The 26,190-nt window shown below is 41.1% G+C and overlaps 2 protein-coding genes across 2 annotated transcripts in view; both read right to left on the bottom strand.

Moving 5' to 3' along the window:
- Nucleotides 1–4,532, bottom strand: part of dyrk1b (dual-specificity tyrosine-(Y)-phosphorylation regulated kinase 1B) — a 77,324-nt gene extending 72,792 nt beyond the window's left edge. The window contains exon 1 of the mRNA XM_058054085.2: nucleotides 3,870–4,532. The gene's annotated coding sequence lies outside the window, so the exon portion shown is untranslated. The remainder of the gene's footprint in view (nucleotides 1–3,869) is intronic.
- Nucleotides 4,533–4,603: 71 nt separating this feature from the next.
- On the bottom strand, nucleotides 4,604–20,744 carry fbl (fibrillarin rRNA 2'-O-methyltransferase). Its single transcript, XM_078790691.1, has 9 exons — nucleotides 20,582–20,744; nucleotides 19,422–19,550; nucleotides 17,205–17,348; nucleotides 16,991–17,085; nucleotides 16,746–16,916; nucleotides 11,912–12,044; nucleotides 9,378–9,490; nucleotides 8,165–8,310; nucleotides 4,604–5,324 (listed from the first exon to the last, which is right to left on the bottom strand). Exons 1-9 carry the CDS (start codon nucleotides 20,589–20,591, stop codon nucleotides 5,300–5,302), a joined length of 966 nt encoding a protein of 321 aa, XP_078646817.1. The 5' UTR covers nucleotides 20,592–20,744; the 3' UTR covers nucleotides 4,604–5,299.
- Nucleotides 20,745–26,190: the final 5,446 nt, after the last annotated feature.

Below are 26,190 nucleotides of genomic sequence, written 5' to 3' on the forward strand. Positions count from 1 at the left end.
TGGCGTAAACATTCCCCTTTGTCTGGCTTTGTCTTGTTCGCTTGTGAATTGAAAGAGCTGCGACAATCGATGACTCATTGACAATCCAATTAATCATAAACTAATTAATAGTTAGTATTTTTAAATGTAAATATACTCTGATTTCAGCCTCTCAAATGTGAATGTTTTTGCATTTCCTTTGTGGAAATTAGTCCTCTAGCTTCAGATTAATCACCTAAGAAAATGATCATGATTGTATTTTTGTGTACATTTATTGTTGAACTAAAGCTATTTGACAAACATTTCGCTAGTTTTATCATTTTACATTATTTTAACAGAATATTCAAGAGGCAACCTGGTGTTTGTATATTTACTTGCTCTGTCAGTTCAAATCTTCAAATGTAGAAAATTGAGGGTTTTGAAAAATCTGATTAATCAATTAATTAATCCAAATAATAATCGACCAATTAGTCAGTTATTACATTAATCATTAGTTGGAGAATACTAGTTAGTATTCTAGTATCTAGTATAAGTCACTTTGCTTTGATGAGACATCAAAAACCAGGAAGTACGCTGTCAATGCTTATGTGCGCATCTATCTTAGTTATTTATGTCTAAGTTGGATTATTTTCTATGATGTCTACTATGTTGGGTAATAGGAGTTTAAAGATGACTCTGGGGGTGTTATTTCATGTCTAGAGGGCTCTAACAATGGAAACGGTATTTAGAAAATCATAAACAGGTTTTTTACACTGTAATTCCAAAAATATTACATTTATTAACATTGCATCCTACCTCACGGAAATTCACTTATCGCGTTCAGGTCTGGAACCAATTAACATAATCGCCATAAACGAGCATAGACTGGGGGTGCCCAAAATGTAAAAGATGCCCGAGGGCCACAATGATGTACTGTATTTTGTATATTATGATTCCAAAACCAATCAAATGTAGGTCAACATACTGTATGCTTTTCTATAAAAACAAAACATATGTGTTATAGGTGACAAAGCAAATTAATTTACTAGATATTAATTAATTAATTAAGAAACATTAATAAGAAACAATGAATTCATTTTATTTTTACAATATCCTAATGGTCATTAAAAACCCAGCCACACTTTGGACATCCCTGGCTTAGACGTTTGTTTCTAAGCAGCTGCTTAGGGTTTTGCGGCCACTAGGGACCCGCAGACAACAGTAGTACCAGAGTTCTTTTGTTATTCAACCATATCATTTATCATTCTACACATGAGAAGAAAGGGTGGTGTCTTCATGTAAAACTATAACTGTGAATTTACATTTATGTATACGTTGTTTTGGCTTTCTTTGGGGAAAATGATTTGGTTAGAGTACGTTTCAGTTAAGAGTCGGGCCTTCTGGGACAGGCGAATGACACCAGCTAGCCAAGGTTCCACTGTAAACAGACAGGAAAATCCAATGTAGCTACAGTATGCTAAGGCATGGTGGATTTTCAACTTCTCATTACTTTACGCCTTCTTCCCCCCCGGTTTTTGCTTTTTTGGGGGCACCAACAAATGCTGTGAACCCCCCTATTTGCATCCACAGGGGCGTATTTACTCATTTTGGGGCCCAAGGCAAACCCAGTCATTGGGGCCCTATATGGGGTCCTTCAAATCTTCCTGTGAGAATATTATTACAGAACAAGTCAATCATCTTAAATGATTTTACAATAATTGATAAGAACATTATCACAGTCACTACCAAGGACGTCGTCATACGGTTTTTGTCAACCCAACGGCTCCATCCCAAAGATGTACTGTACCTAAAAGACATATGTATAAGTCTTTTATGTTTTTTTTGCGTGAGAGTTATAAAGAGGTGATGATGCAACTGCACAATAAAAGAGCATGTTTTTTGGTACAGTTTTAAGATGAAAAAACGTCCACAGGTGGCAGAAGTGCATTTTATAAGAGGTCGGCCTGCAGAAAAAGGCATCTCGCCATAGAGAGCAAAGGAGTTAACACATTGACAGGAAATTTTAATACGTGCACGAATGCAGTTCAGATGTAAATGGAAAGTATTGTAATATGTAGTATTGTAAATAGCTCAAGTGTGTTATATTTGTAAAAAAAAGGTTACTTTCAGGTCAAACAACTATTTTTTGTGTTGTTTATGTTGTGGCATTGTTGTTTACCTTGTAGAGTATAGCTAAATTTCTGTCAGATCTTTTCACAAAAAGCCTTTTTTCTCCCTTTTCTGTTGACAACTGATATTTTGCTACCAAGTGGTTAGCATGTTGGCCACAGTCAGGAGATGGGAAAGACCTGGGTTGGAATTGCCGCTGTTGTCCTCATGCGTGTGTGGGTTTTCGCTGGGTACACCGGGTTTCGCCCACATTCCAAAAACATGTATATTAGGTTAATTGGTGACTCCAAATTGTCCATAGGTATGAATGTGAGTGTGAATGGTTGTTTGTCTATATGTGTCCTGTGATTGGCTGGCCACCAGTCCAGGCTGTACCCCGCCTTTCGCCCAAAGACAGCTGGCATAGGCTCCAGATAGCCGTGACCCTAGTGAGGATAAGTGGTATAGAAAAAGAATGGATGGATGATATTTTGCTATGTTCTACTGTTGATCACTAAAGAATGGAAAAGGGTAGAAACAAACTTTTTTCCTGATTTTTTCCTCCATTTTTTTTCTTTTGGTATATACCATGTCTATGTAGTCCCACTGACAGTTTACTGTGTGCCCCCAGGGGGACCCACCCCACTATTTGAAAAGCCCCGGACTAGGGTGAGTGCCCAATGTCAAGGGAAGGTGCAACCTTGTGGCTAATTCAAGGTCCAAATAAATAAATAAAACAGCACATGTGAATCTGTGTTGGGAAATGTCAGTGAATGCAGGATGAGGTCTTGACGGAGCCACCTGGCCCACCATCAGCCTTCTTCCCTCTACAGGGGGCCACCATCTTCAGGCAAGTGATGCTCGCCTCCCTCCACTCCAGGGCAGGGTAGGGGCTGGAGCTGATGCGGTAGCTAAGCTAACTGCTAGCATTAGCTGCCACGGCAGATGAAATGCTGCGGATCTCCAGAGGACAGTGGGGGGGGGGGGGCGTGTGTTGCAATCTTCAAAAATCGCTACTGTCATCTTTGACCAGAGGACACCCATATACCGTCCATCATGCGCCACTCATAAATCCACAATTCTTCCTCAGATTTGGGCTGCCGGCAGCCCCTTCCGTTGGTGTTCAAACTGGAGGGAGGTCGCAGGATCACCCCATGCAAGAGGGATCTGCTTTCCAATCGCAGTCTACGTGTGTTCATATGACAGAATACCATCTCATTATGGCGCTTACGTGCGTTTTAAACCAAATTCCATGCAATAATGCTGATTTTTTTTCAACAGCATTAAAACGTAGCGTTACCGAAACTTGCCTGGATACACACGCACAAGGAAAAAAAGGGGGGGGGGGCGCCGCATCAATCAGACTAACAAATAGTAAACTCAACAGAAGTATAGCTGGTATAAAAAAAATGACGAATGTGTGCCAATGAAGAAACTAATGGACACGGACGCCGCATTACGTGAAATCAGGGTCGTTCATCAGAACACACGACTGGGGTGACGTGGCTCCACTACATGTGAGGTGTTAACATGTTACATTGGGTAACGCTGTTGAAAGCAATTCATACATCACATACTGCTCTCTTTCCATGTAACGTGCAGATTCTCAACATGACCCAGCTGATGAGCCAAAAGGCCGGTGACAGGGACGACTAACCCGACCTTACAGTTCCACGAAGCTCCCCCCACACCCCCCGATTGATCGCCCAGCGTCTTTCGGGCATATTCCAAAGCAATTAAGAGCCAGCGAGTTCGTTCCATGCAGGTGTAGAAAGAAACACCGTAGACCGGCTACTGCTTACCTCAGGCGGTGTGTCGAAGCAAGTTCCGCGTAGCAGCCATGTTCGGAACCCCACTCTCCCTCCGTCCACAAGAACAGAGCCCCCTCCCCAGTTGCTGTTCTTCCTCCAAAAAAATGAGAATACGATGTACAGTATTCGCAGGGTAATCTCCGAGATTATGAATTCCTAGTAAATTGTTAGTCTTGGGAACTCTGGTGGAGCCGTGTCGAAGGGGGCTGTTCGCCGGCGCAACTCATTTAGCCGTGCCTTAAGGGGAGGTGGGCAGCCCACCGCCTCACACCGACACCTCCAAGCCCGATCTTGTCACTGTCAATTTCATCTTCATTTCTTCTCTGACACACACGATACCATCACACAAGAGCAAGAGGCACCTGGTTCCAAATTCCGTTATCTAATTTGAGTCCAGTGAAGGCGCCAGGCTAACATTGGTTAGCTGTTAGCTGACATGCTAGCTAATAAAAGACTGACATTGGGATTAAGGAGGCAGCCGGCACTTTGCCTTCTTCCAGTGCGCTGGTTAAGCCATAAAAGCCGTCGTGGTGGAAAGAGTTCCCTTCATTTGAAGGTTAGCTGCGGGTTGCTCAGCCCCTCCGTGATGTTAGTATCGGTCGCTGCATTGGGGCGCACTCCCGATGCCAAGCCAGCACGGTCCCGCGCGTTCCGGAGACATTTCCCACAAAATGGCTGCCAAAACAAATCCACAGCGGATAGTCGCGGAAATTCAAGACTCTTCAATTTATTAAACTGTTCACAAAGTGTCTGTCAATCCCTGAACGTGTTGGTATTTCGCGCGAACGCTGTTGAAAGCTGGTTTGTTTTTCCTTGCGTGTAGGAAATTTACATTTAAAAAAAGCGAGCAACATCAAGTTATTTTACTTTTCGGCTGTGCAGGAATTGAACATTCGGGAATTATATTTTGTAGTTTGACTGCAACAAAACATTTGTGTAAAGCAACAGTTTTATTTACAGTGTAAAAGCTCATATGTCATAATGGCAGCACTGCTATTGTCTGTAATAAAAATGTTGACTGTCACTTCAATCTTTTTCCAAAGCCATCGACATGCATGTCCATTGATGGTATTCACTATGAAATGAAATAGCATCATAATAGCATGACGGCATGCTGCCAAACTCCGCAATATGTTTGACAGTAAGTTGGTGCTAGACATACTGGGACATCTCTATGGATGACAAGAAAAAAGAGAACAAGATAAAGATGTACATAATAGAAATGTTAAAAAAAAAAACAGTACTGCCCGCACTCAAAACCCATCATTGCTATAATGGAATAATAGAAGTAAATCCAAGCAAAACAGGTACAGTCCAGTTGGGGTGTTTTGCACATCCTGGTAGGATATCATGTGGCTGAGCAGCAAAGAAGAAAAAGCAAGGTGGCAGATGGTGGTTGAGCGTGGTTCCTTCAACCAGTCTCATTTCTTCCCTTTGGGTGGCGGTCTGAGAAATGACAAAAGTGGATATAACTCTTCAGCGTGAAAGGATGCACACAAATCATGTATTGCTGCAGGGACGCAAGCTCACAAGATTTGCTAAGTGACTAAATTCAAGCCCCTGTGCCGGAACAACTAATTGCTTGTGTAATATGGCAACTCCAAAATCACTTTACACCAGGGGTCTCAAACACACGGCCCACGGGCCAAATGTGGCCCGCAGGACACTAGTTTGAGGTTCCCGCCTTGATATGAAAGTTTAATGTTAGTGCGGCCCGCGCAAGTTTGATATGGATGCTGTATGGTATCATGTACCCAGAAAAAATTACGTTTGATTAACGTTCATGTTAAAGGTTAAATAACTCTTAATAGTTATCCTCCCTATCTGTGTGGAAGTGGTAAGTTTTTGGCTATTTAAGTTTAAAGGAAATAACTTGAAGGCTACCGTTTAGGTCGCTAGCTCTCTAGTTTGCGAGTTAGCATGTGTCTCAAGACCCTGCAGTTGCGCAATATGTTGTAAATAAAAAAAGTATAAATGTGACTATAGTCGTGTTTTGTCATGTCTACAGGGCTCTAATAATGCTTTGTTAATTTTAATCTGAAAAAAAATTATTTGCCTACCCACCAACTATGTGGTTTCTTAAGTTTTTATTATTTGCAGTTTTTTTATTATTATTATTATTATTATATTTATTTATTTATTTCTGACTGATTTTTTTTATTCTTGATTTGTTTATTTTTCATCTTATTTTGTGTAGAAAAATAAAAAATAAGATATTTGAGAACAGTGGAATGTTTTATCAGAGCTTTTCTTGTAGAAAGTTGGATTGAAAGCGAAGTTTAAATTTTTTTGTTTTCAATAAATGCGTTTTGTTTTTTTTGGAAAACTCAGTCTCACCCAGACCCGAGCTCCAGTGGCCCCCAAGTAAATTGAGTTTGAGACCCCTGCTGGAGAGTGACAGGCAGAACAATGAAATGCTCTTCCACTAGAGGGCAGAAGTGCAGCCACCTGTTGCCATTCATACGCCTGAATAAATTATGGTGGGCTTAGTTTCTCCAGGATAGGTCAACCTGGTTTAAAAGGAAACATGCATTTTTTCTGGAATTTTGACCATCCACGATTCTTATGAGACTTAAACAATGTATTTTCTGTGCCTTCTAAAGATATGAAAACAAAAATACAGCTAAGAATTCACGTAATGGAAGCCCCCCAGATGGAGGGGTAGGATTTAATAAGCTTTGCTTCTTCCTACTCCTTTTGGACATGTGGAACTGTGAACTGATTATGGGATGCACTCAATTGTAATCTGATGCATGTTCAAATGAAATAAAACCATTACCATATTGGAGCTGCTGCCACTCCTGCCGTATTTTGGAGCTGGGAAAAGTTAACGCTGGGTGTGGCGTTCCTTTTCATGTTGATATGTGAAATGAATGCGTCCAGAAAGGAAGTTCCAGGAACGCGTAAAACAGTGCGGCAAAATACTGTACGTTAGGACATGGTCACAGCATGGATATAAAACCTTGTTGGAGGTTAATTAACTTAGCCTTTACAACGCTACAAGTAAAGTTCCCACACAAAGGTTTTCAGGGATTTTTTGTTTGTCTATCATCCACATGGAAACAGCGTTTTGGGTGTCCTGAAACAGTATTTAAGCGGCAAAGAATCGTGGAATTGGCTAATAAAAACAATCTGCTGTTAGACGTGGAATCTGGTGCAAATTGGACATAATCTGAAATGTTATTGCGGCAAGAAGGAATGTTTGTGGGAAGTCTTCTCCCAGTGGACTGAACGAAACACGCTGAAGCGGCCACCTGAAACACTGGCTAAGTTGGCGGGGAAAAAAAAAACCCAAAACAAACTGATCTCTGTGAGTGGAAGCTGTCAGGGTCACATTAGCGTGCTCGTCTCTAGGCTGGAAGAGTGGGAAAGGTTTTTGTATTCAGACTATGATTTTTTTTGTTTTAATATTATTCTACACATTGAGGCCTTTTATCCACACGCAAATGCAAATGTAGGTTTTTGTCCTTCAAGATGGAGCTTTTGGAGAACTCTGACCAGGGTGAAGATAACTCCAGCTTCAGCATGTGTGTGCACGGTGAAGACAGAGCTTTCGGTTTGTTGCCATCAGATGACGTAACAATTATGTTCCGTCTTTTCTTCACAAGATCAGTACGATTTCATGTGTACAATGGCAAACATTACATTGCTGGATTTAAGCAACTGAAATGACACTGCGTTTTAGAGTACACATGCCTCCTTTAGCTTCATGATGACGAACAAAGGACACTGCTGTTGTTTTCTCTCTAAAATTTAAATTTGAATACGCTGGCGTGTGGATGAAATTTTTTTTTGCCACCAGAGGGGCAAATGCGAGTTTTGGAAAATATCTTATCACAACATTGCAAGCATACAATGTAGTTAAATCAAATATATTAAACACCCAAACAGTTATGCAAACAATAATAAATAATTAATAGAATAATAAATAAAATATTAAATTACTAGAAAATAAATAATTACTAGAATAATAAAATTATTACTAGAATGATATAATTCCTAGAATAGAATATAATTCTAGAATAGAATATAATTCTAGAATAGAATTATAATTATAATAGAATATAATTATAGAATAATAATTATAATAGAATAGGAAGAGAATAGAATAATAATTATAATGGAATAATAGATTAGAAGAATAGAGGAATAATAAGAATCCTATGTTTGCAGACTTGGGAACCAATGCTGTATTTGATGAGCTTCCCTACTTTTAGCGGTCCACCAGATGGCGATCTTCCGCCAAGTAATGCAACCCATGACTGCAACAATGTGAACTCATGTACCTGTAGATGCCCACCACCACCGCGTGGTCTCTTTCATAGGGCTCCAGCGTGAGCTGCTCCTGTGGTTTCATGTTCTCTGCACTCATCTTCTTCACTTCAGAGGCAAACACGGCCTCTGGGGCGGCCGTGGAGTCGATACAGTTAGCCTGTTGGCAGAAGGGAAAGGTGTCGGGTTAATAGGCCGCTTCTACTGCCAGTCCCAGACGGTGTGGTGCGGCTTGCGTACTACTTGTACATATGTCCATTTCTATATACGATGTTGAGCAGTGTGTATTCTTCTAGAGCGCCCTGCCCTGTAACAAGTTTGAGCGAGTTGTATTTACAAACCAAAAGGAAGTTTAATTTATTTATGGGGGTGTACACCGGCAACTCAAGATCATATATGGTCACAGGTATGCTGAAATTAGAAATAACCACTGACAACAAATAAAAACTTGGATATTCCCAGTAATACATCTCTCCTGTAAACACGTCTTTGGGGTTCAGCTTATTGGTGGAAAAAACACATTTGTTTTGACGTCATTAGCAACAATTAGGCCTGTCACAATTATCAATCTATTGGGGAAAAAAAAAACAAAACAAGTGTGGCTTCCTCCCAACAATCAACACTTGCTGAGGATTGTTGGGCGACGTAAATATTAAAGGAATGGGCAAAATGGCGCACATTCAGTGTGATGCGCAGTGTTCTATTCAATCACATTATTTTACATTGCCAATTTTTGCCATTTTATTATTTTTTTCTTAGAGACGATCTATATCGTGTAGTGTCCCTTGGAGCACATTCTCAGAGTATTTTGTGGTACAATGTTAGTGCTCATAGCAGTTTAATATTCTGCATTATACGTTGGTAGGTATTGCCTCTTAATCCACCTATTGAGTTGCTGAATATCTGTATGTCTGGTTGACACCTGCAGTGTGAAGTGTGTGACATTGTGACGCTTCGCTAATATGGTAAGCCTCACAGGTACAGAACACGACACTTGCATACCATCTAGTGGCTCACACCTGACATGACAACGATCTTTGATATGCAACAATCACTTATATTGTTGATTGTGGCTGCAAACACGTCCCATCACTGGACAAGAGACGACATGAATATTGTGTGGACATGGAAACGTGATGCACGGACGCAACATAACCCGGATGGCTGTTGAGAAGCCGGTGACTGAAAAAGTGATCACATGTGATCAAACATCACTCGTCAGTGTACCTTGATGGAGATGACAAAGTGTCCGCTGTTCTTCAGGAAGTTGTGAGCATTTAAGGCAACAATCCTTGTCTGGTCAGGCTGGGCAACATCAGCAAAAATGACATCCACCATTCCTAGAGAGGAATGCAGCATATTTTACACAGTGGACACTCCTGAGCAACAGTTTAAGACTAGCTGAAAACTGCAAGAATGGACATTTTGCACTGATGGACCTCAATGAGGTTCTCAGTAGAGCTTCAAAGTTCAAAATAAGAAATGGGAGTGAGAAAAAAAAAAAGAATAAGAAATTTATTGCAAAGAAGCATTCATGTAAAATGAGGCTGTTCAGCTGATCAGCCTTTAAAAAGGCAAAATATTGGCAAAAATGTGGCTTGAATGTGATTTAGTGTGAGGTATTCACACGGTCGTGATGTCTTAATGGAAAAGCAATAAAGCTTTCTCTCGCCGAACGCGGTGGGATTGTTGAGCTGCATAAGCGAGGCCTCTGGCAGCGCGCCACTGCTGCCGAGGTTGGACGCAGTCAGACGGTCATTTGAAACATCCTGAGGGTTATGGAATTAAAAACTTTTTAGATCCAAAAATGTCACCTGCCCCGAGCTGGAGGCGTATAGGCTGTCCATCAAGACACGACGGGACCATCGGTCCGAATTGAGGATTGTTACTGATGGTGAGTGCTGTCCAATAAAGCAGTGATTTTCAACCACTGTGCCGCGGCACACTAGTGTACCTTGAGAAACCGTCAGGTGTGCCGTGAGGAATTATCCAATATCACTTTTTATAATTAACATTTATTAATCATCATTTGCAAATATGTAAATAGCCATTATGTCAATAGTATACATGGACCCAAATATTCCAATTGCATTTGGTTTATTTGCTCAAACGAAAAGAATTGAACAGGGATGGAATATTCCTTTAACCCAGGGGTCTCAAACAACACTAGTTTGAGGCCACCGCCTTGATATGAAAGTTTGTTAGTGTGGCCCGCGCAAGTTTGATATGGATGCTGTATGGTATCATGTACCCAGAAAAAATTACCTTTGATTAATGTTCATGTTAAAGGTTAAATAACTTAATAGTTATCCTCCCTATCCGTGTGGAAGTGGTAAGTTTTTGGCTATTTAAGTTTAAAGGAAATAACTTGAAGGCTACCGTTTAGGTCGCTAGCTCTCTAGTTTGCGAGTTAGCATGTGTCTCACGATGCTGCAGTTGCGCAATATGTTGTAAATAGAGTATAAATGTGACTATAGTCTTGTTTTGTCATGTCTACAGGGCTCTAATAATGCTTTGTTAAGTTTAATCTGAAAAAAATAATTTGTCTAGCCACCAACTTTGTGGTTTCTTTATTTGCCTTATTATTATTATTATTTATTTATTACTGATTGATTTTCTTTATTCTTGATTTGTTTATCATCTTATTTTGTGCAGAAAAATAAAAAGAAAGATATTTGAGAACAGTGGAATGTTTTATCAGAGCTTTTATTGTAGAAAATCGTAACCAAAGCACTGAAAAAGTTTGTATATTTTTCTGTTTTTAATAAATGCGTTTTTGGAAAACCTGATGCGGCCCAGCCTTGTCCAGACCCTAGCTCCAGTGGCCCCCAGGTAAATTGAGTTTGAGACCCCTGATCTAAACCCTTCTATACTTTATTCACAAGTGCAGTTTTATTAAAAAAGAAAATATATATCTATATAAAACATGTCCTGAGTTTAATTATAAAATATTAGCAAGATTGAATTTTATCTTTTCCTGTTTAAATTGATCCCGGGTGCGTTGATATGACGTAACACACAGATCCAGACGTTCTTCACTTTTAAAAATGGAGGCCAGCAATCGGCACTGGACTAAGCAAAGTTTGTTTTTGATTCAAACTAAATTTCAAGACTGGACAGACGAAAAACTGGCAATACGGAGTTATTCCAACAAGTGAAAGAAAAACTTGGGGAAGCCGGTATCACGTGATGTTTACGTTTTACTGGGCATGCCCTATTGACTATTCTGGTTGATTTTCACGGCGCATGTAGACAAGAGATTGGAATATTCCTTTCCATGGATACCATTGTTTCCCGAAAGGTCATTCGGAAAGAGAAAAAGTGGTGATGTAAAAACGTGGCTACTGTGGAGTGTCTGGTGTAAAGACTGGCAGAGCAATGTAATATTGGTCCGTGTGGCAACACCTACCTTGTTCCTCCGATAGACTTATTGATGCACGTGTGAGGTCGTGGTGACATTTTGTAACATTTTTGGTTAGTGGTGTGCCACAAGATTTTTACAGTGTAAAAAAACGTGCTGTGGCTCAAAAAAGGTTGCAAATCACTGCAATAAAGCATCAAACGCCATGCGCCACAGAAGGCTTTGAAGAAGAAAAGGGGTCTTCAAAGTCCTCATCTCCTACAAGGCCACAAAAGTGGCCATTTGGAATTTGCAGGAGGGCAAAGGGTCGAGGGTGATTCTTAGTAGTATTAGCAGTATTAGTTCGTAGTAACCAGTTTGCAGAAAATGCTACCATTTTAGTTGAAGGATGTGTACCTACCAACCAACATTCTGTACTTGTGCGGGTGGCGAGCATCTTCGATGATGGGAATGATGTTGGTACGTTTCTTTGCCACGTTGAGAAGATCACGACCTGATCTGTGAGAAAACTCTACAGCGTACACAAGCCCTTCCTGCAACACACAACACACCATTTTATTGTCTACAGTCACACATTCTGAATTATACAGTGAAGAAAATAAGTATTTGAACACCCTGCTATTTTGCTATTTCTCCCACTTAGAAATCATGGAGGGGTCTGAAATTTTCATCGTAGGTGCATGTCCACTGAGAGAGAGATAAACTAAAAAGAAAAATCCAGAAATCACAATGCATGATTTTTTAACAATTTATTTGTGTGATACAGCTGCTAATAAGTATTTGAACACCTGAGAAAATGAATGTTAATATTTGGTACAGTAGCCTTTGTTTGCTATTACAGAGGTCAAACGTTTCCTGTAGTTTTTCACCAGGTTTGCACACACTGCAGGAGGGATCTTGGCCCACTCCTCCACACAGATCTTCTCTAGATCAGTCAGGTTTCTGGGCTGTCGCTGAGAAACACGGAGTTTGAGCTCCCTCCAAAGATTTTCGATTGGGTTCAGGTCTGGAGACTGGCTGGGCCATGCTAGAACCTTGATATGCTTCTTACGGAGCCACTCCTTGGTTTTCCTGGCTGTGTGCTTCGGGTCGTTGTCGTGTTGGAAGACCCAGCCACGACCCATCTTCAATGCTCTGACAGAGGGAAGGAGGTTGTTCCCCAAAATCTCACAATACACGGCCCCAGTCATCCTCTCTTTAATGCAGTGCACTCGTCCTGTCCCATGTGCAGAAAAACACCCCCAAAGCATGATGCTACCACCCCCATGCTTCACAGTAGGGATGGTGTTCTTCGGATTGTACTCTTCATTCTTCTTCCTCCAAACACGCTTATTGGAATTATGACCAAAAAGTTCTATTTTGGTCTCATCTGACCATAAAACTTTCTCCCATGACTCCTCTGTATCATCCAAATGGTCATATGCAAACTTAAGACGGGCCTTGACATGTGCTGGTTTAAGCAGGGGAACCTTTCGTGCCATGCATGATTTCACATCATGACGTCTTAGTGTATTACCTACAGTAACCTTGGAAACGGTGGTCCCAGCTCTTTTCAGGTCATTGACCAAGTCCTGTCGTGTAGTTCTGGGCTGATTCCTCACCTTTCTTAGAATCATTGAGACCCCACGAGGTGATATCTTGCATGGGGCTCCACTCCGATTGAGATTGACCGTCATGTTTAGCTTCTTCCATTTTCTAATGATAGCTCCAACAGTGGACCTTTTTTCACCAAGCTGCTTGGTAATTGCTCCGTAGCCCTTTCCAGCCTTGTGGAGGTGTACAATTTTGTCTCTGGTGTCTTTGGACAGCTCTTTGGTCTTCGCCATGTTACAAGTTAAAGTCTTACTGATTGTATGGGGTGGACAGGTGTCTTTATGCAGCTAACGACCTCAAACAGGTGCATCTGATTCAGGATGATACATGGAGTGCAGGTGGACTTCTAATGGGCAGACTAACAGGTCTTTCAGGGTCAGAATTCTAGATGATACACAGGTGTTCAAATACTTATTTGCAGCTGTATCACACAAATAAATTGTTAAAAAATCATGCATTGTGATTTCTGGATTTTTCTTTTTAGTTTATCTCTCTCACAGTGGACATGCACCTACGATGAAAATTTCAGACCCCTCCATGATTTCTAAGTGGGAGAAATAGCAAAATAGCAGGGTGTTCAAATACTTATTTTCTTCACTGTATATGCTACATGTGTGGATTGTAGTACAGCAGGGTCTCAAACACGTGGCCCGCAGGACACTAGTTTGAGGCCCCCACCTTGATATGAAAGTTTCATGTTAGTGCGGCCCGCGCAAGTTTGATATGGATGCTGTATGGTATCATGTACCCAGAAAAAATTAAGTTTGATTAATGTTCATGTTAAAGGTTAAATAACTGTTAATAGTTATCCTCCCTATCCGTGTGGAAGTGGTAAGTTTTTGGCTATTTAAGTTTAAAGGAAATAACTTGAAGGCTACCGTTTAGGTCGCTAGCTCTCTAGTTTGCGAGTTAGCATGTGTCTCAAGATCCTGCAGTTGTGCAATATGTTGTAAATAAAAAGAGTATAAATGTGACTATAGTCGTGTTTTGTCATGTCTACCGGGCTCTAATAATGCTTTGTTCATTTTAATCTGAAAAAAATAATTTGTCTACCCACCAACTATGTGGTTTCTTAAGTTTTTTTTATTATTATATTTACTTATTACTGATTGATGGATTTTCTTTATTCTTGATTTGTTTATTTATTTTTGTCTTATTTTGTGTAGAAAATAAAAAGTCAGATATTTTAGAACAGTGGAATGTTTTATCAGAGCTTTTCTTGTAGAATATTGGAACCAAAGCAAAGTTTTTTTAAATGTTTGTTTTTAATAAATGCGTTTTTTTTGTTTTGGAAAACTTGATGCGGCCCAGTCTCACCCAGACTCGAGCTCCAGTGGCCCCCAAGTAAATCGAGTTTGAGACCCCTGCAGTACAGCAAGGTTGACCGTAAGTACGGACAAAAGTTTCAGGGTTCCATCATTTCATTGTTTATTAAATGTGTCTATCATCAGACACAATGGCTGTAACTGCTAGTAGTTACTTACATTAGAACAGCGATTCTTAACCATGGGGTTCGACTACACCTATGAATGGAAACAAAAAAAGACAAAAATGGTGCCAGTCCCCACCAACAGACTCCATTTTTACAAGGACAATCCCGACTTCATTAAGAATGGCTTTTTATCACTACCTTTTTTTATTGATTGATTTTATTTCATATCAATTTCTTTATTAATCAGCCTGACTTTATATTTTTCCTTGCTTGATTTGTTTTTTATTAGCAAAAGTTAAGATAAAATTCATAAAAATCTTTACGGTCACATTTTATCATGTCATTATTCATTAAACTTATATTATTCAGGTTTGAACTGTGAGTGGATTTGAATATTTTTATTATTGAAAACAAATTAATGAGATCAATTAAATCTATAGTGTTAATATTTAATGGGCCCTGGGCGACTCTGCACTGACAAAATTGGGCCTCAACGTCAAAAAGGTAAAGAGCCCCTGCATCAGAAGACAAGACACAGAAGTTGATTGTTTGGACTGCCGACCGCCAGGCATCGCTATTCAAACGGTTTGATTTAGCGTAGGTTGATTGGAAAATGGGGCGGATGGACGAAGTCGTAAAACTGATGTGCTTTGCTTGCGTGTGTTGAATATATGGAGCCACCACGTCTGCTCCACAACAGTACAAGTTGGTGTGTTTTTGTCTTGTCAAAGAGTGACTTTAGATGCCCTACATCTTGGGACGCTACACTATCACCACCAGGTTTCGTCAGGCTGGACTACTGCATGATGAAGCTAAAGGGCTAATTTGCCTCGAGCAGGGCTCTACGTACATTAAAAACCAAAATGACTTGCCCATGGGGAATCCTTAAGGTGAGAACTACTTGCCCGAACTTGCCCCATGTAAAATGAAAAGACTGCCATAATGATATCATCTCATTTTTGTGGCATCACATGAGAATCTCAAATAAAGATGAAATGATTATCATTTCTTGGTTGTTTTCCTTGTGGAGATGTATGTTAACATGAGATGCCGTACATTTGTGTACTAGTAAAGTGTTTTTAACCCAAAAAAAATGCTCAATGGCCAAACAATAATTTGTGAAGCAAAGGTGAGAAAAATCCACAGAGAAATGGAAGCGCTAGATTTTGTAGCTTGAGCAAAATCAGCACTTGGTATTGGATCTAATGGGTGGTGTTTCATTGTGACCACTTCAAATTGTCACAGCAATGTGATTCACTCACCTGTGCCATCATTTGATTTGCTGCCGCTAATAAAATACTTGTTTAGGAGGCACTGGTTCATCACTTTTTGCTGTTTTCCTTCACAAGTTGTTGAAGAATTAGACCATGTTGGCAGGGACGCCATGATAGATGTTTTCCTAGTCAAACCATCGCTCATTGGTTGATCGGCAACAAGAACGGGTGTGAGTAAAAAGCGATTCTGATTGGTCCATTTCAAGATTTGCAAGGATTGGTTTGCAAATTACCACCGGAATTACGTAGTCCGTGTTTTACCAACACCCAACAAGAACTGCTTTTAAAAAAAACTCTTGGCAGTATGGCATGCCAAAGTGCACTTGCCCGACGGGAATATCACTGATTGGATTTACTTGCCCCGGGCCATCGATACATCGTTATTGTCGAGCCCTGTCGAGGCAAAAGACGCCAAGAGTGACAAGGAAAGACCGACAAAAGTGTGCAAGCAGGGAATTATGAGGTTGTTCAATTGTCAAGAAGGTGACGACGACCTTAGTGGTTTTAGTTCCTAGGAGGAGGATGCCAATGAGTGACTTTTCTGATCAGTTCCTGTTTAACTAGCCGTGTTAGTCGCAGTTTAGAAAAAAAGGCATTCGTTTTCAATAAACAAAACATTGTACAACATGGACACAAGCCAGTTACAGACCAGTACAGCCTATACATGTTCAAATCTTTTTCCCCTTAAATTTAGTGGGTGGATAATATAATATAAATATTACAACAGTTTCTACTTGGACATTAAGACTCCAGTTGGAGAAAACTGGTCACACGTCCCTCACAGGGACACCACAGTATGTTGGATCGAAAAGTTTGTAGTTTGCCTAAAGCACTTCACGGTGTGGTTCTAATCCTGCCTTGCACACTGCCACTTCCATGTTTTATCATTTGCTATTTGTATCCAGGGCGTACTGATGCGTTGTGACGAGACTCACCGGCCCAACAATGTCCGAGACGTGAGACACCGTCGTACCAGAAGCAGCTCCCAGGTACATGACCTTTGCACCGGGTTTGATGTGAATCTGGTCAACTCCTCCCAAGATGGCCGCTGCCAGCTTGGAGCGGAAAGGATTCCACGCTCTGTATTCGATTTTAGTCTCACCTTCCTGAACAAGAAAGAAAAGTAAATGACGACGCCGAATGACACCGAGTCAGCATGATGAACCGCTCGGCCGCTTACATCCACGCTGATCCTTTTCTCTCCATACACGGATTCTCCTACCACCATGTTCTTGGTGACCAGGGCATCCTCCTTTCCCCTGCAGATGAACACACCTTTGGAGAAACAGATATGAGATTACATACTTGAAGGTAAATCCATAATTACAATACAAATAATGACCCTACATATAAAGTAGAATTAGTTTAGTTTTTTTAACAGAGTAGGGACTAACCTTCATGTCTGTGTGGCTCCACCATGACCTTCCTTCCTGCTCCAAAGCCGCCTCTGCCACCCCTTCCTCCTCTTCCTCCTCTTGGCGTACCTCTGCCACCACCCCGTCCTCTGAATCCACCTCCATCTGGGGACCTGAATCCACCTGGGGCAAACAAAAGACATCCAGTCATCCAAAAACTAAACCTTGAGCTTCAGGACAGCAAATGTGTCACTGAGGGGTGGTGTGCAGGCATGATGTATGCATTAAGTATATTGACTGCAGTGAGGATGCTGAACTCAATCATAATTACTCAATTTTTGACATTTACTCTAGTGACACGCTCTTCCGGTGGACGGCAGAAGATGTAGTAGAAGAAGTAACGTGTAACACGTGTAAGTAACACTTTTTGCCAACTGGCGACAAAGCAACATTGCAAACCTTCTTGGCAACATTTTCTCAAAGCTAGCAGCAACGTTTCCTGGTGCCTGGGAGTTTTCAAATCAAATCAACTTTATTTGTTAGAGCACTTCTCCTGCAAAGACGTGCAACGCAAAGTGCTTTACAGAAATAAAAACAATTACCACAATTAAAAAGAAAAACAATTACTAAGAAAGCCCCTCCCTACCACCCATACTAGACACACACACACACACACACACACACAGTAGGGAGACATGGCATGGCACTGAGGATCAGGGAACCACCACCTTTGGGGCCGTCCACACTGGGAGGAGCCGCAGGCCGTGCCATCGGGGGACCAGCACCCGGCACCCCCGACTCCGACAGACGGGCCCCCACATCAAAGGGAGGAACCCCCAGCCGGCCGGGTCGAAGGGACCCAAGGACGGCACCCCCTCAGCAGACCCGACACAGCCCTCAGTGTGGAGGACCCCCCTGAGGAAACACTGGAGTTAAAAGCTAAAGACTAAGAGCATAAAAAAAGTTTAAAATCCTGATTAAAAGCCTGATTAAAAAGGTGTGTCTTTAATCTTTTAAAAATATCAACAGTCTCTGCAGTCCTGAGGCTCTCCGGCAGGCTGTTCCACAGGTGGGGGCCATAGTGGCTAAATGCTGCCTCACCGTGGGTTTTTGTTCTGGGTTTTGGTATTGTTAAAAGGCCAGTGCCGGAGGACCGCAGGGTTGATATGGTAAAAGCAGATCAGATAAATAAGGTGCAAGGCCGTTAGACATTTAAAAACCAGTAAGAGAATCTTAAAATCCATCCTGAAGCGGACGGGGAGCCAATGTAGCCACTTTAAAACTGGTTTTCTGGTATTTGGGGACATCAGTGAAAGCACATTGTTCAGAAGTATCTGGCCTTACGGAGCAGCAGCAGGGAACACTTATGCGATGAGGATTACGTTCCGACATGCCCAGGACAGCGGATGAGATGTGTTTTGAAGAGTTCTGCTGTTCCAGTACCACAGGTAACTAGCTAACTCTGCACAAGTACCTAACTCCATCTGACAAAGTTCGCCATCCATGTATTCGGGTTTATAGAGATTTCCCTTTAGCTTCATTGCTAAAGGGAATATAGTCCTCACTTGTTTCGTAGTCAGATATGTTTACTTTATCCCAGCAGTGAGGGAAATGTACGTAACAATGGACAGGCGGGAGAGTGAAGTGATACAACGACAGAGAAAATAGCACAGAACAATTTGTGAGGTCTGATTTTTTTTTGATCTGGCATTTTTGTGTTGCAAATGTATTCCGCTTTTGAACGCATTATAACTTTTTACTGAACTGTTCACAGCAACTAGCAGGAACTACTTTCCTCAGCACCGAAATCCGACCAGAACTCTGCTCAGGACACAAAGTGGGGAGTGAGCCGCTGTTGACGGACTTCACTGGGGGTGTCATACAACTTCATGTCAAAAAATCATAACCTTTATTATTTGGTCTCTCCAAAGAGGTTAGGTCTGTGTAACTTACAAAACCAGCAGGGAATCAAATCACCCTGGATCATTTAATATTTTACAAGGATCTACCGATACATCGGGACGATATTTGCATTCTTTACTTGAATCGGTATCGGCCAATACTTGAGACCTGTAGTATTTGTTATTGTAATTTTTCATGTAAATCGAGGGAGCAAAACCAGCATCGGCCACAAATATCAGCCCAAGCAAAATCGGCCATTGGCTAAGGGTGATGGGGGAAAAAAATCGGTATCGGCTCCAAAAAACACATATCGGTCAATCCCTAATATTTTAGTCCCAATTCCTCCAGTCTTACCTCTTCCTCTGAAACCGCCTCGTCCACCACGGTCACCAAATCCTCCTCGTCCTCCCCCGCGGTCACCAAATCCTCCTCGTCCTCCCCCGCGGTCACCAAATCCTCCTCGTCCTCCTCTTGGACTGAACCCTATACAAAAAGTGTCTTATTGGAAATGGATACCAACACTTCTTATGCAGGGGATTCACCTTTTCACAAGCATAAACCTAGAATTTGTGGAAGATTCTGTCCAGGTATCAAGAAACCTTGGTAAAGTCATTGGTATGAATTGATCCAAATACAACACATCAGTAGGGTAAAACTAACCTGTCGACTGTATTTTTTTCCATATGATATCAGATTTATTTTTATTGGTATACATGTTTGTTAGGTAGACGTTTTCATCTACAAGTCCAATTGGTGCTCGGAAATACTGCAGGTGGCTTTCGCATTGTAGTTAGTATGGGGTTGATGTGACTTTCAAATTATCAAAAATGGCTGCACTGTTGACTTAAGAGATTTTCACTGCATAAGTAATTAAATATTCCGTAGTAGGTTGTACTTGCCAAGGTCCGTGGGTTGACCACAGCTTTTGTCTTGACTCAATGGTCAAGCAAAGGGGAACAATTGCTCAAACTTTTTAATGTTTGGGGCAAAGAAGTGAATGCGGTATGAAACTCGTGCATCATCGGAGTTAATCAGATTTGATATTACACATTAAATTTTTTTTAACATCGCCACGGAAGTTAGAATACTTAATTTTAGAAGGGAAAAATAATTTTTACCCACCGAACTTGTTTGCTCACATTTTTAGACTTCAACTACTCTACTAATAGAACGAGCTAGCAAACATAGCATGTGTCCATATAAGAAGACATCGCCATCAAAGTGTTTTAATACACACTTGTTTGGCTACACGTGTAAGGAAGCATGATGGCGGAACGATGTGTACGATATACGTACTACCTCGAATTGACGACACAGTACACACACATACACAGTATATACATATTAACCTGTAAAGGTTGACATTAAAATCTACTTTTAGCACCGCAAAAGCAATAGCGTTTGACTACGCACGGCCGAGAGAAAAGGCCACATTTAACGCAATATAAAAGGAGACTACTCATTTAGCTATCAAATAGTACCACATGTCAAAATAAAATAGTATTTTTCTTTACCTGGTCTCATGGTCTTTTGGTCTCTTGTACTTTTCGAATGCTACGACGTAGTTGCACTTTAGTTGCTCTTCCAACGTACTTCTGCGTGCACGAGGGGAACCCAAGCACATGTACCGCTACCGGAAGAACAGCACAACTACTTCCGCTCTATAGCTGGGATATCTTCTTTCTTGTATTTCTACCGTAGTTGGTAGTAAGGGCTTCAAGTCACTTTCGCCCCCTAATGGCTAGACTGTGATCTGCTGCAATGAAATCAGCTTTAATGGCCAAGCATGTTGACACAAACAACGAATAATAATAAACGAATAATAATATAATGACAGAGCAATTCAAGTAGTTCAACTTTGACGTGTTTTAGGTGTTGATCGGAGTGAAGAAACTGTCTCGGTGCCTGGAATTTTAGCCAATCAGCGGGAGTATCACTGATTAACCAATGAGCGGACATGATGCTAGTCAGTACGGTATATTTGCCGGTGTCAGATTTCCCGGAGCTATTTCATATTCCTAAAAAAGAATATAGTGATATAAACAAAAAAACTATTTGGCGCCATCGTGGCAAGTTTACATTAATTTACATTAGTAGATAAGCGGTAGAAAATGAATGAATTGTCACGATCCTCAAGCTAGCCTGTGTGACAGTTGAGTTGGTTTCTGCTTCTAATGCCTTGGTTCCTGTTTTATGCTATTGTTTTGGTAGCATTTCCTGTTTTGCCCTGGGTTTTGTCTGCGTGCTTTGCTTTTCCCTTTTCACTCACACGTGTTGCTATTTTGTCGTGTTGGTGAGAAATTGGCATTTATGTGAGAAGCTGATTGTCTTGTCTACTAGTATTTTTCCACTTGTCTTTGTATGCACACATTTTTGCTCAGTAGACTACACTGAGTAGTAATACTAGTAGAATAGTACTATAGTAGTAATACCATAGAATAGACACTAGACATCAGACACAGACATCAGAATCCACAAGTGCAACGTAGAAATAAATGTCCATTTTGCCTAAACTCAAAGCCAGAAACACATACGAAAGACACACGATGCATAAAGAAATACAAAGTGGCACAGTTTGTTTTGCAACCTGAAAACATGGCCAATAGAGTGTGCCAATAGAGTTTCTAAACCAGAATAAAAACCATCCGCTCCTGATGGTGTAAAGATGAGTTAGGCACAGTCAAGCCGAGTAATGTGAGCCATTCATTAGTTCATTCATTCATTTGTTCGTTCATTCATTCATTCATTCATTCATTCATTCATTCATTCATTCATTCATTCATTCATTCATTCATTCATTCATTCATTCATTCCTTCATTCATTCATTCATTCATTCATTCATTCATTCATTCATTCATCACGGGGGTGCTGGAGCCTATCCCAGCTGCGAGAGGCGGGGTCCACCCTGGACTGGTGGCCAGCCAATCACAGGGCACATATAGACAAACAACCATTCACACTCACATTCATACCTATGGACAATTTGGAGTGGCCAATTAACCTAGCATGTTTTTGGAATGTGGGAGGAAACCGGAGTACCCGGAGAAAACCCACGCATTCACGGGGAGAACATGCAAACTTCGCACAGAGATGGCAGAGGGGGAAATCGAACCCGGGTCTCCCAGCTGTGTGGCAGCAGAATAAAGTCATAATTATATTAAAAAAAACAATAAAGTTGCAATTTTACAAGACTAAACTCATACTATTATGAGGAAAAATAATGTCATGAAGACAGCTGGGACAGGCTCCAGCACCCCCACGACCCTCATGAGGATAAGCGGTAGAAAATGAATGAATGAATGAATCATGTGATTTTAGTAGCATAGCCTTGAAATATTGAAGAAAAAAGATATTTTAGTATTATGAGAAACAAACAAAACAGGGCCCACAGTTTGCCCATCTTACTCGGAGAAAACACACGCATGCACGGGGAGAACATGCAAACTCCACACAGAGATGGCCGAGGGTGGAATCGAACTTGCGTCTCCTAGCTGTGTGGCCTGCTTGCTAATCACTCGTCCGCCATGCAGCCCGGTTCAAATGTTATGTTAATCACAATTACTGGATAAAAGGCCCATGCTACCAATTTAGCAGACAGAATGACAGAATGGTGAATGACAGAATGGCTAGAAGTAGGTCGCAGGGAAAAAAACAGTTCAAGTCTCCAGATGTCCTTCTCCTTGAGGGTAATTTGAAGGGTCACAAGCAGAGAAGCTGTCCAGGATTTTGGAAACAAGACACAGTACTGACCTCCTGTAAAACATCCTGCTGTCAAAACATGTCACCCCCCCCCCCCCCCCCATTGACCAACCAGTTGGCTCTTCAGTTTCTGCATACAAAAATGCAACCCCCTACTGAGTTTCTCTTGGGATAAGCAGCACGTCGGACTGACAGAAAAACACATGCAGCTGCAAAATCACACAAATAGTGCACAGTGAACAGCAACTTAACAACCCAGCACCAACAACTTTGTATGCATGCAGTCACATTTTGATGGTATCACACAAAACTCCCTCCAAGTGTTCTAATGTGTCCCATCACACTACTGCTATGCTGTATGTACAGTTTATCACAAATGTAAACACGATCACACGGATGTTTCAGGGACGTCGTATCACCTCGTACTTCGGTACAAGGTGCATTATTTAAAAAAAAAAACTGTATTATGGAAAGCAGGAAGTGAACAAATGTAACAGTTAGTGATTGTAAAAGTACCAGTTGGGGGGGTAGGATTTAATAAGCTTTGCTTCTTCCTACTCCTTTTGGACATGTGGAACTGTGAACTGATTATGGGATGCATTCAATTGTAATCTGATGCATGTTCAAATGAAATAAAACCATTACCATGACCATGACCATGACCATGACCATGACCATGACCATTACCATTACCATTACCATTACCATTACCATTACCATTACCATTACATTAACATTACCATCCATTACCATTACCATTACCATTACCATTACCATTACCATTACCATTACCATTACCATTATCATTACCATTACCATTACCATACTGTATTTCAAGAAACAAACTGCATCTCAGTTTGTTATATTGGTGAATTATTAGTATGCACTTTTTTTCAGACCAGTTCTGCTGGGAGCGGACGAGGTGGAGGTTGTTCAGAACTACAAATACCTTTAGCTTGTGGCTGGACAACAAGCTGGGTTGGCCATGCAACACGGGGAAACTATATAAGAAAGCTTCTGTGGATGTTCTACCAGTCTTTGGTCGCCAGCGCTCTTTCCTATGCTGTGGTGTGCTGGGGAGGAAGCACAACAGAAGCAGACCTCTTATTTTTTTTTGTCACAGTTCTGCTCGTGCCTCCAGGTTGCTAGTCCCCTGCCTTCTCCTGGTTTGTGTTTTCCGTGTTTTCCAGATGTCCTTGAGCGGACTGGAGGCGAGACGACTGGGCACACCTGAAGCCCATCAATTCTACTGTCCACAGTCGGAGTCGCTGGTTCCTCTTTGCAGATAACTGCTAGCCCTCGGGTGTTTAGGTCAGCCCAGCTTTCCCTAGCCATCCAGCCAGCCAGCCAGCCAGCCAGCCAGCCAGCCAGCCTCCTGCTGTATGCTAGTTATTGTTTTCCCTAGCAGTGCCCAGTGGTGAGATTCTTTTGTTAGTCTCCTTTTTACCTCACCACCATCTTGTGTTGCCCTCTTGGAAGTTGCCTTGGATTTTTCCTATTAAAAGACTGTAAGACTGCACCTCTTGTTGCCTTCCTCTGCATCTCTGGCCCAACCATTTTTTATGCTAACATTATTCATTTTTTGCCTTCTCTGTCTCCCCTGATTGCGTGTCACTGTGTAAAAGCATAGGCATATTGTCAGGACAGACAACAATGTTTTCCCCAGAACTAAAATACAATAAAGTCTCGTTATATCGATATCGGTTAAAACGAATTACTACTTATTACGATACTATTTTCATTTACCGGCAAATTTCTAGTCTTTTATGATATAATTAGCTCTGTTAGTACGATACACGGTTATTATGATAATCCGGTTACTACGATGCCCTTTTCATCTCCCGCCAGCCAATTTGGTCTGCTTATATCGATACAAAAGCAGCTTAAATCAATCTTTGCTTAAGGATTTCAATACCAAAAAAGTCAACTTTATTTTTCACACTTCCACCACCAGAGTGCAGCACACACACACCGATTCCCGCACTTCCTGGTTCACAGGTCATGCTCAACCCGCCCCACATAGCTGGCCAAACACATGCCTGTATAGAATCTATACACACGAGAGAAACCACGAACAGTTGGTTCTTCTGTTGCAGGCAGCCGTTCGCCGTGTTCTTTTTTGGTATTGAAATCCTTAAGCAAAGACTGATTTAAGTTGCTCGACATTGTTCTATACCAGGGGTCAGCAACCTGCGGCTCCAGAGCCGCATGTGGCTTTTCAGCCTCTTTATTGTGGCTCCCTTTGCGATGCTTGAATATTTTTAACACCCGAGTGGGGAAAATGCACGTCTTTTGTAATGAGTTTTAAAAAATCCAACTTTGTCTGGGACCATGAATGCATCCTGAGTGAGTTCTGACTGCTATCCAGTTCAGTACATGAAGAAAAACAAGTAATACTTACCTACAAATCTAAAAAATAAATTTGAGATAATTTAAAAACAGCGGCATGGGAACTTGTTTTTACGTTTACAGTAGTTTACACATACATTTATGTAAGTTTATCTCCAATACTAGCAAGAGTACTCCAACTCGTCTTTTCTTATCTGAACTACTTTGATACCCCCAAATTCCCTCCAATGTTGTTTTAAACATACTATATGTTTTGCGGCTCCAGGCTATTTTTCTTCAGTGGGCATTGGGTAAAATGGCTCTTTTCATAGTAAAGGTTGCCGACCCCTGTTCTATACTATAGAACAATGTCGAGTGCATTATTGCCCACTTTTAATGCAGTTCGGCGCAGGATCGGATATATGGATAGTCTGGTTATATCGGTATTTTTTCCGACTCCCGAGAATATCGATATAACGAGACTTTACTGTAATACTATTTACAGCAGGGGTCTCAAACTCAATTTACCTGGGGGCCACTGGAGCTAGGGTCTGGGCAAGACTGGGCCGCATCAGGTTTTCCAGAAAAAAAACCCCACATTTATTAAAAATAGAAAAATATACAAACTTTTTCAGTGCTTTGGTTCCGATTGTCTACAATAAAAGCTCTGATAAAACATTCCACTGTTCTCAAATATCTTAATTTTTATTTTTCTGCACAAAATAAGATGAAAAATAAATAAACAAATCAAGAATAAAGAAAATCAATCAATCAGTAATAAATATAATAATAGTAATAATAATAAAACGGCAAATAATACAAACTTAAGAAACCACATATAGTTGGTGGGTAGACAAATTATTTTTTTCAGATTAAAATGAACAAAGCATTATTAGAGCCCTGTAGACATGACAAAACACGACTATAGTCACATGTATACTCTTTTTATTTACAACATATTGCGCAACTGCAGGGTCTTGAGACACATGCTAACTCGCAAACTAGAGAGCTCGCGACCTAAACGGTAGCCTTCAAGTTATTTCCTTTAAACTTAAATAGCCAAAAACTTACCACTTCCACACGGATAGGAGGATA

Source organism: Doryrhamphus excisus, linkage group LG5, assembly GCF_037039965.1.
Source record: "Doryrhamphus excisus strain RoL-2023G ecotype Guam linkage group LG5, RoL_Dexc_Guam_v1.1, whole genome shotgun sequence".
In the NCBI taxonomy this organism is placed as follows: domain Eukaryota; kingdom Metazoa; phylum Chordata; class Actinopteri; order Syngnathiformes; family Syngnathidae; genus Doryrhamphus; species Doryrhamphus excisus.

Coding starts and splice junctions, on each gene's coding strand:
- fbl (XM_078790691.1), bottom strand. Junction 9,491..11,911: donor CAAGTACAGAATGTTGGTTG/GTAGGTACACAT, acceptor ATTCCTCTCTAG/GAATGGTGGATGTCATTTTT. Junction 8,311..9,377: donor ACTTTGTCATCTCCATCAAG/GTACACTGACGA, acceptor TTCTGCCAACAG/GCTAACTGTATCGACTCCAC.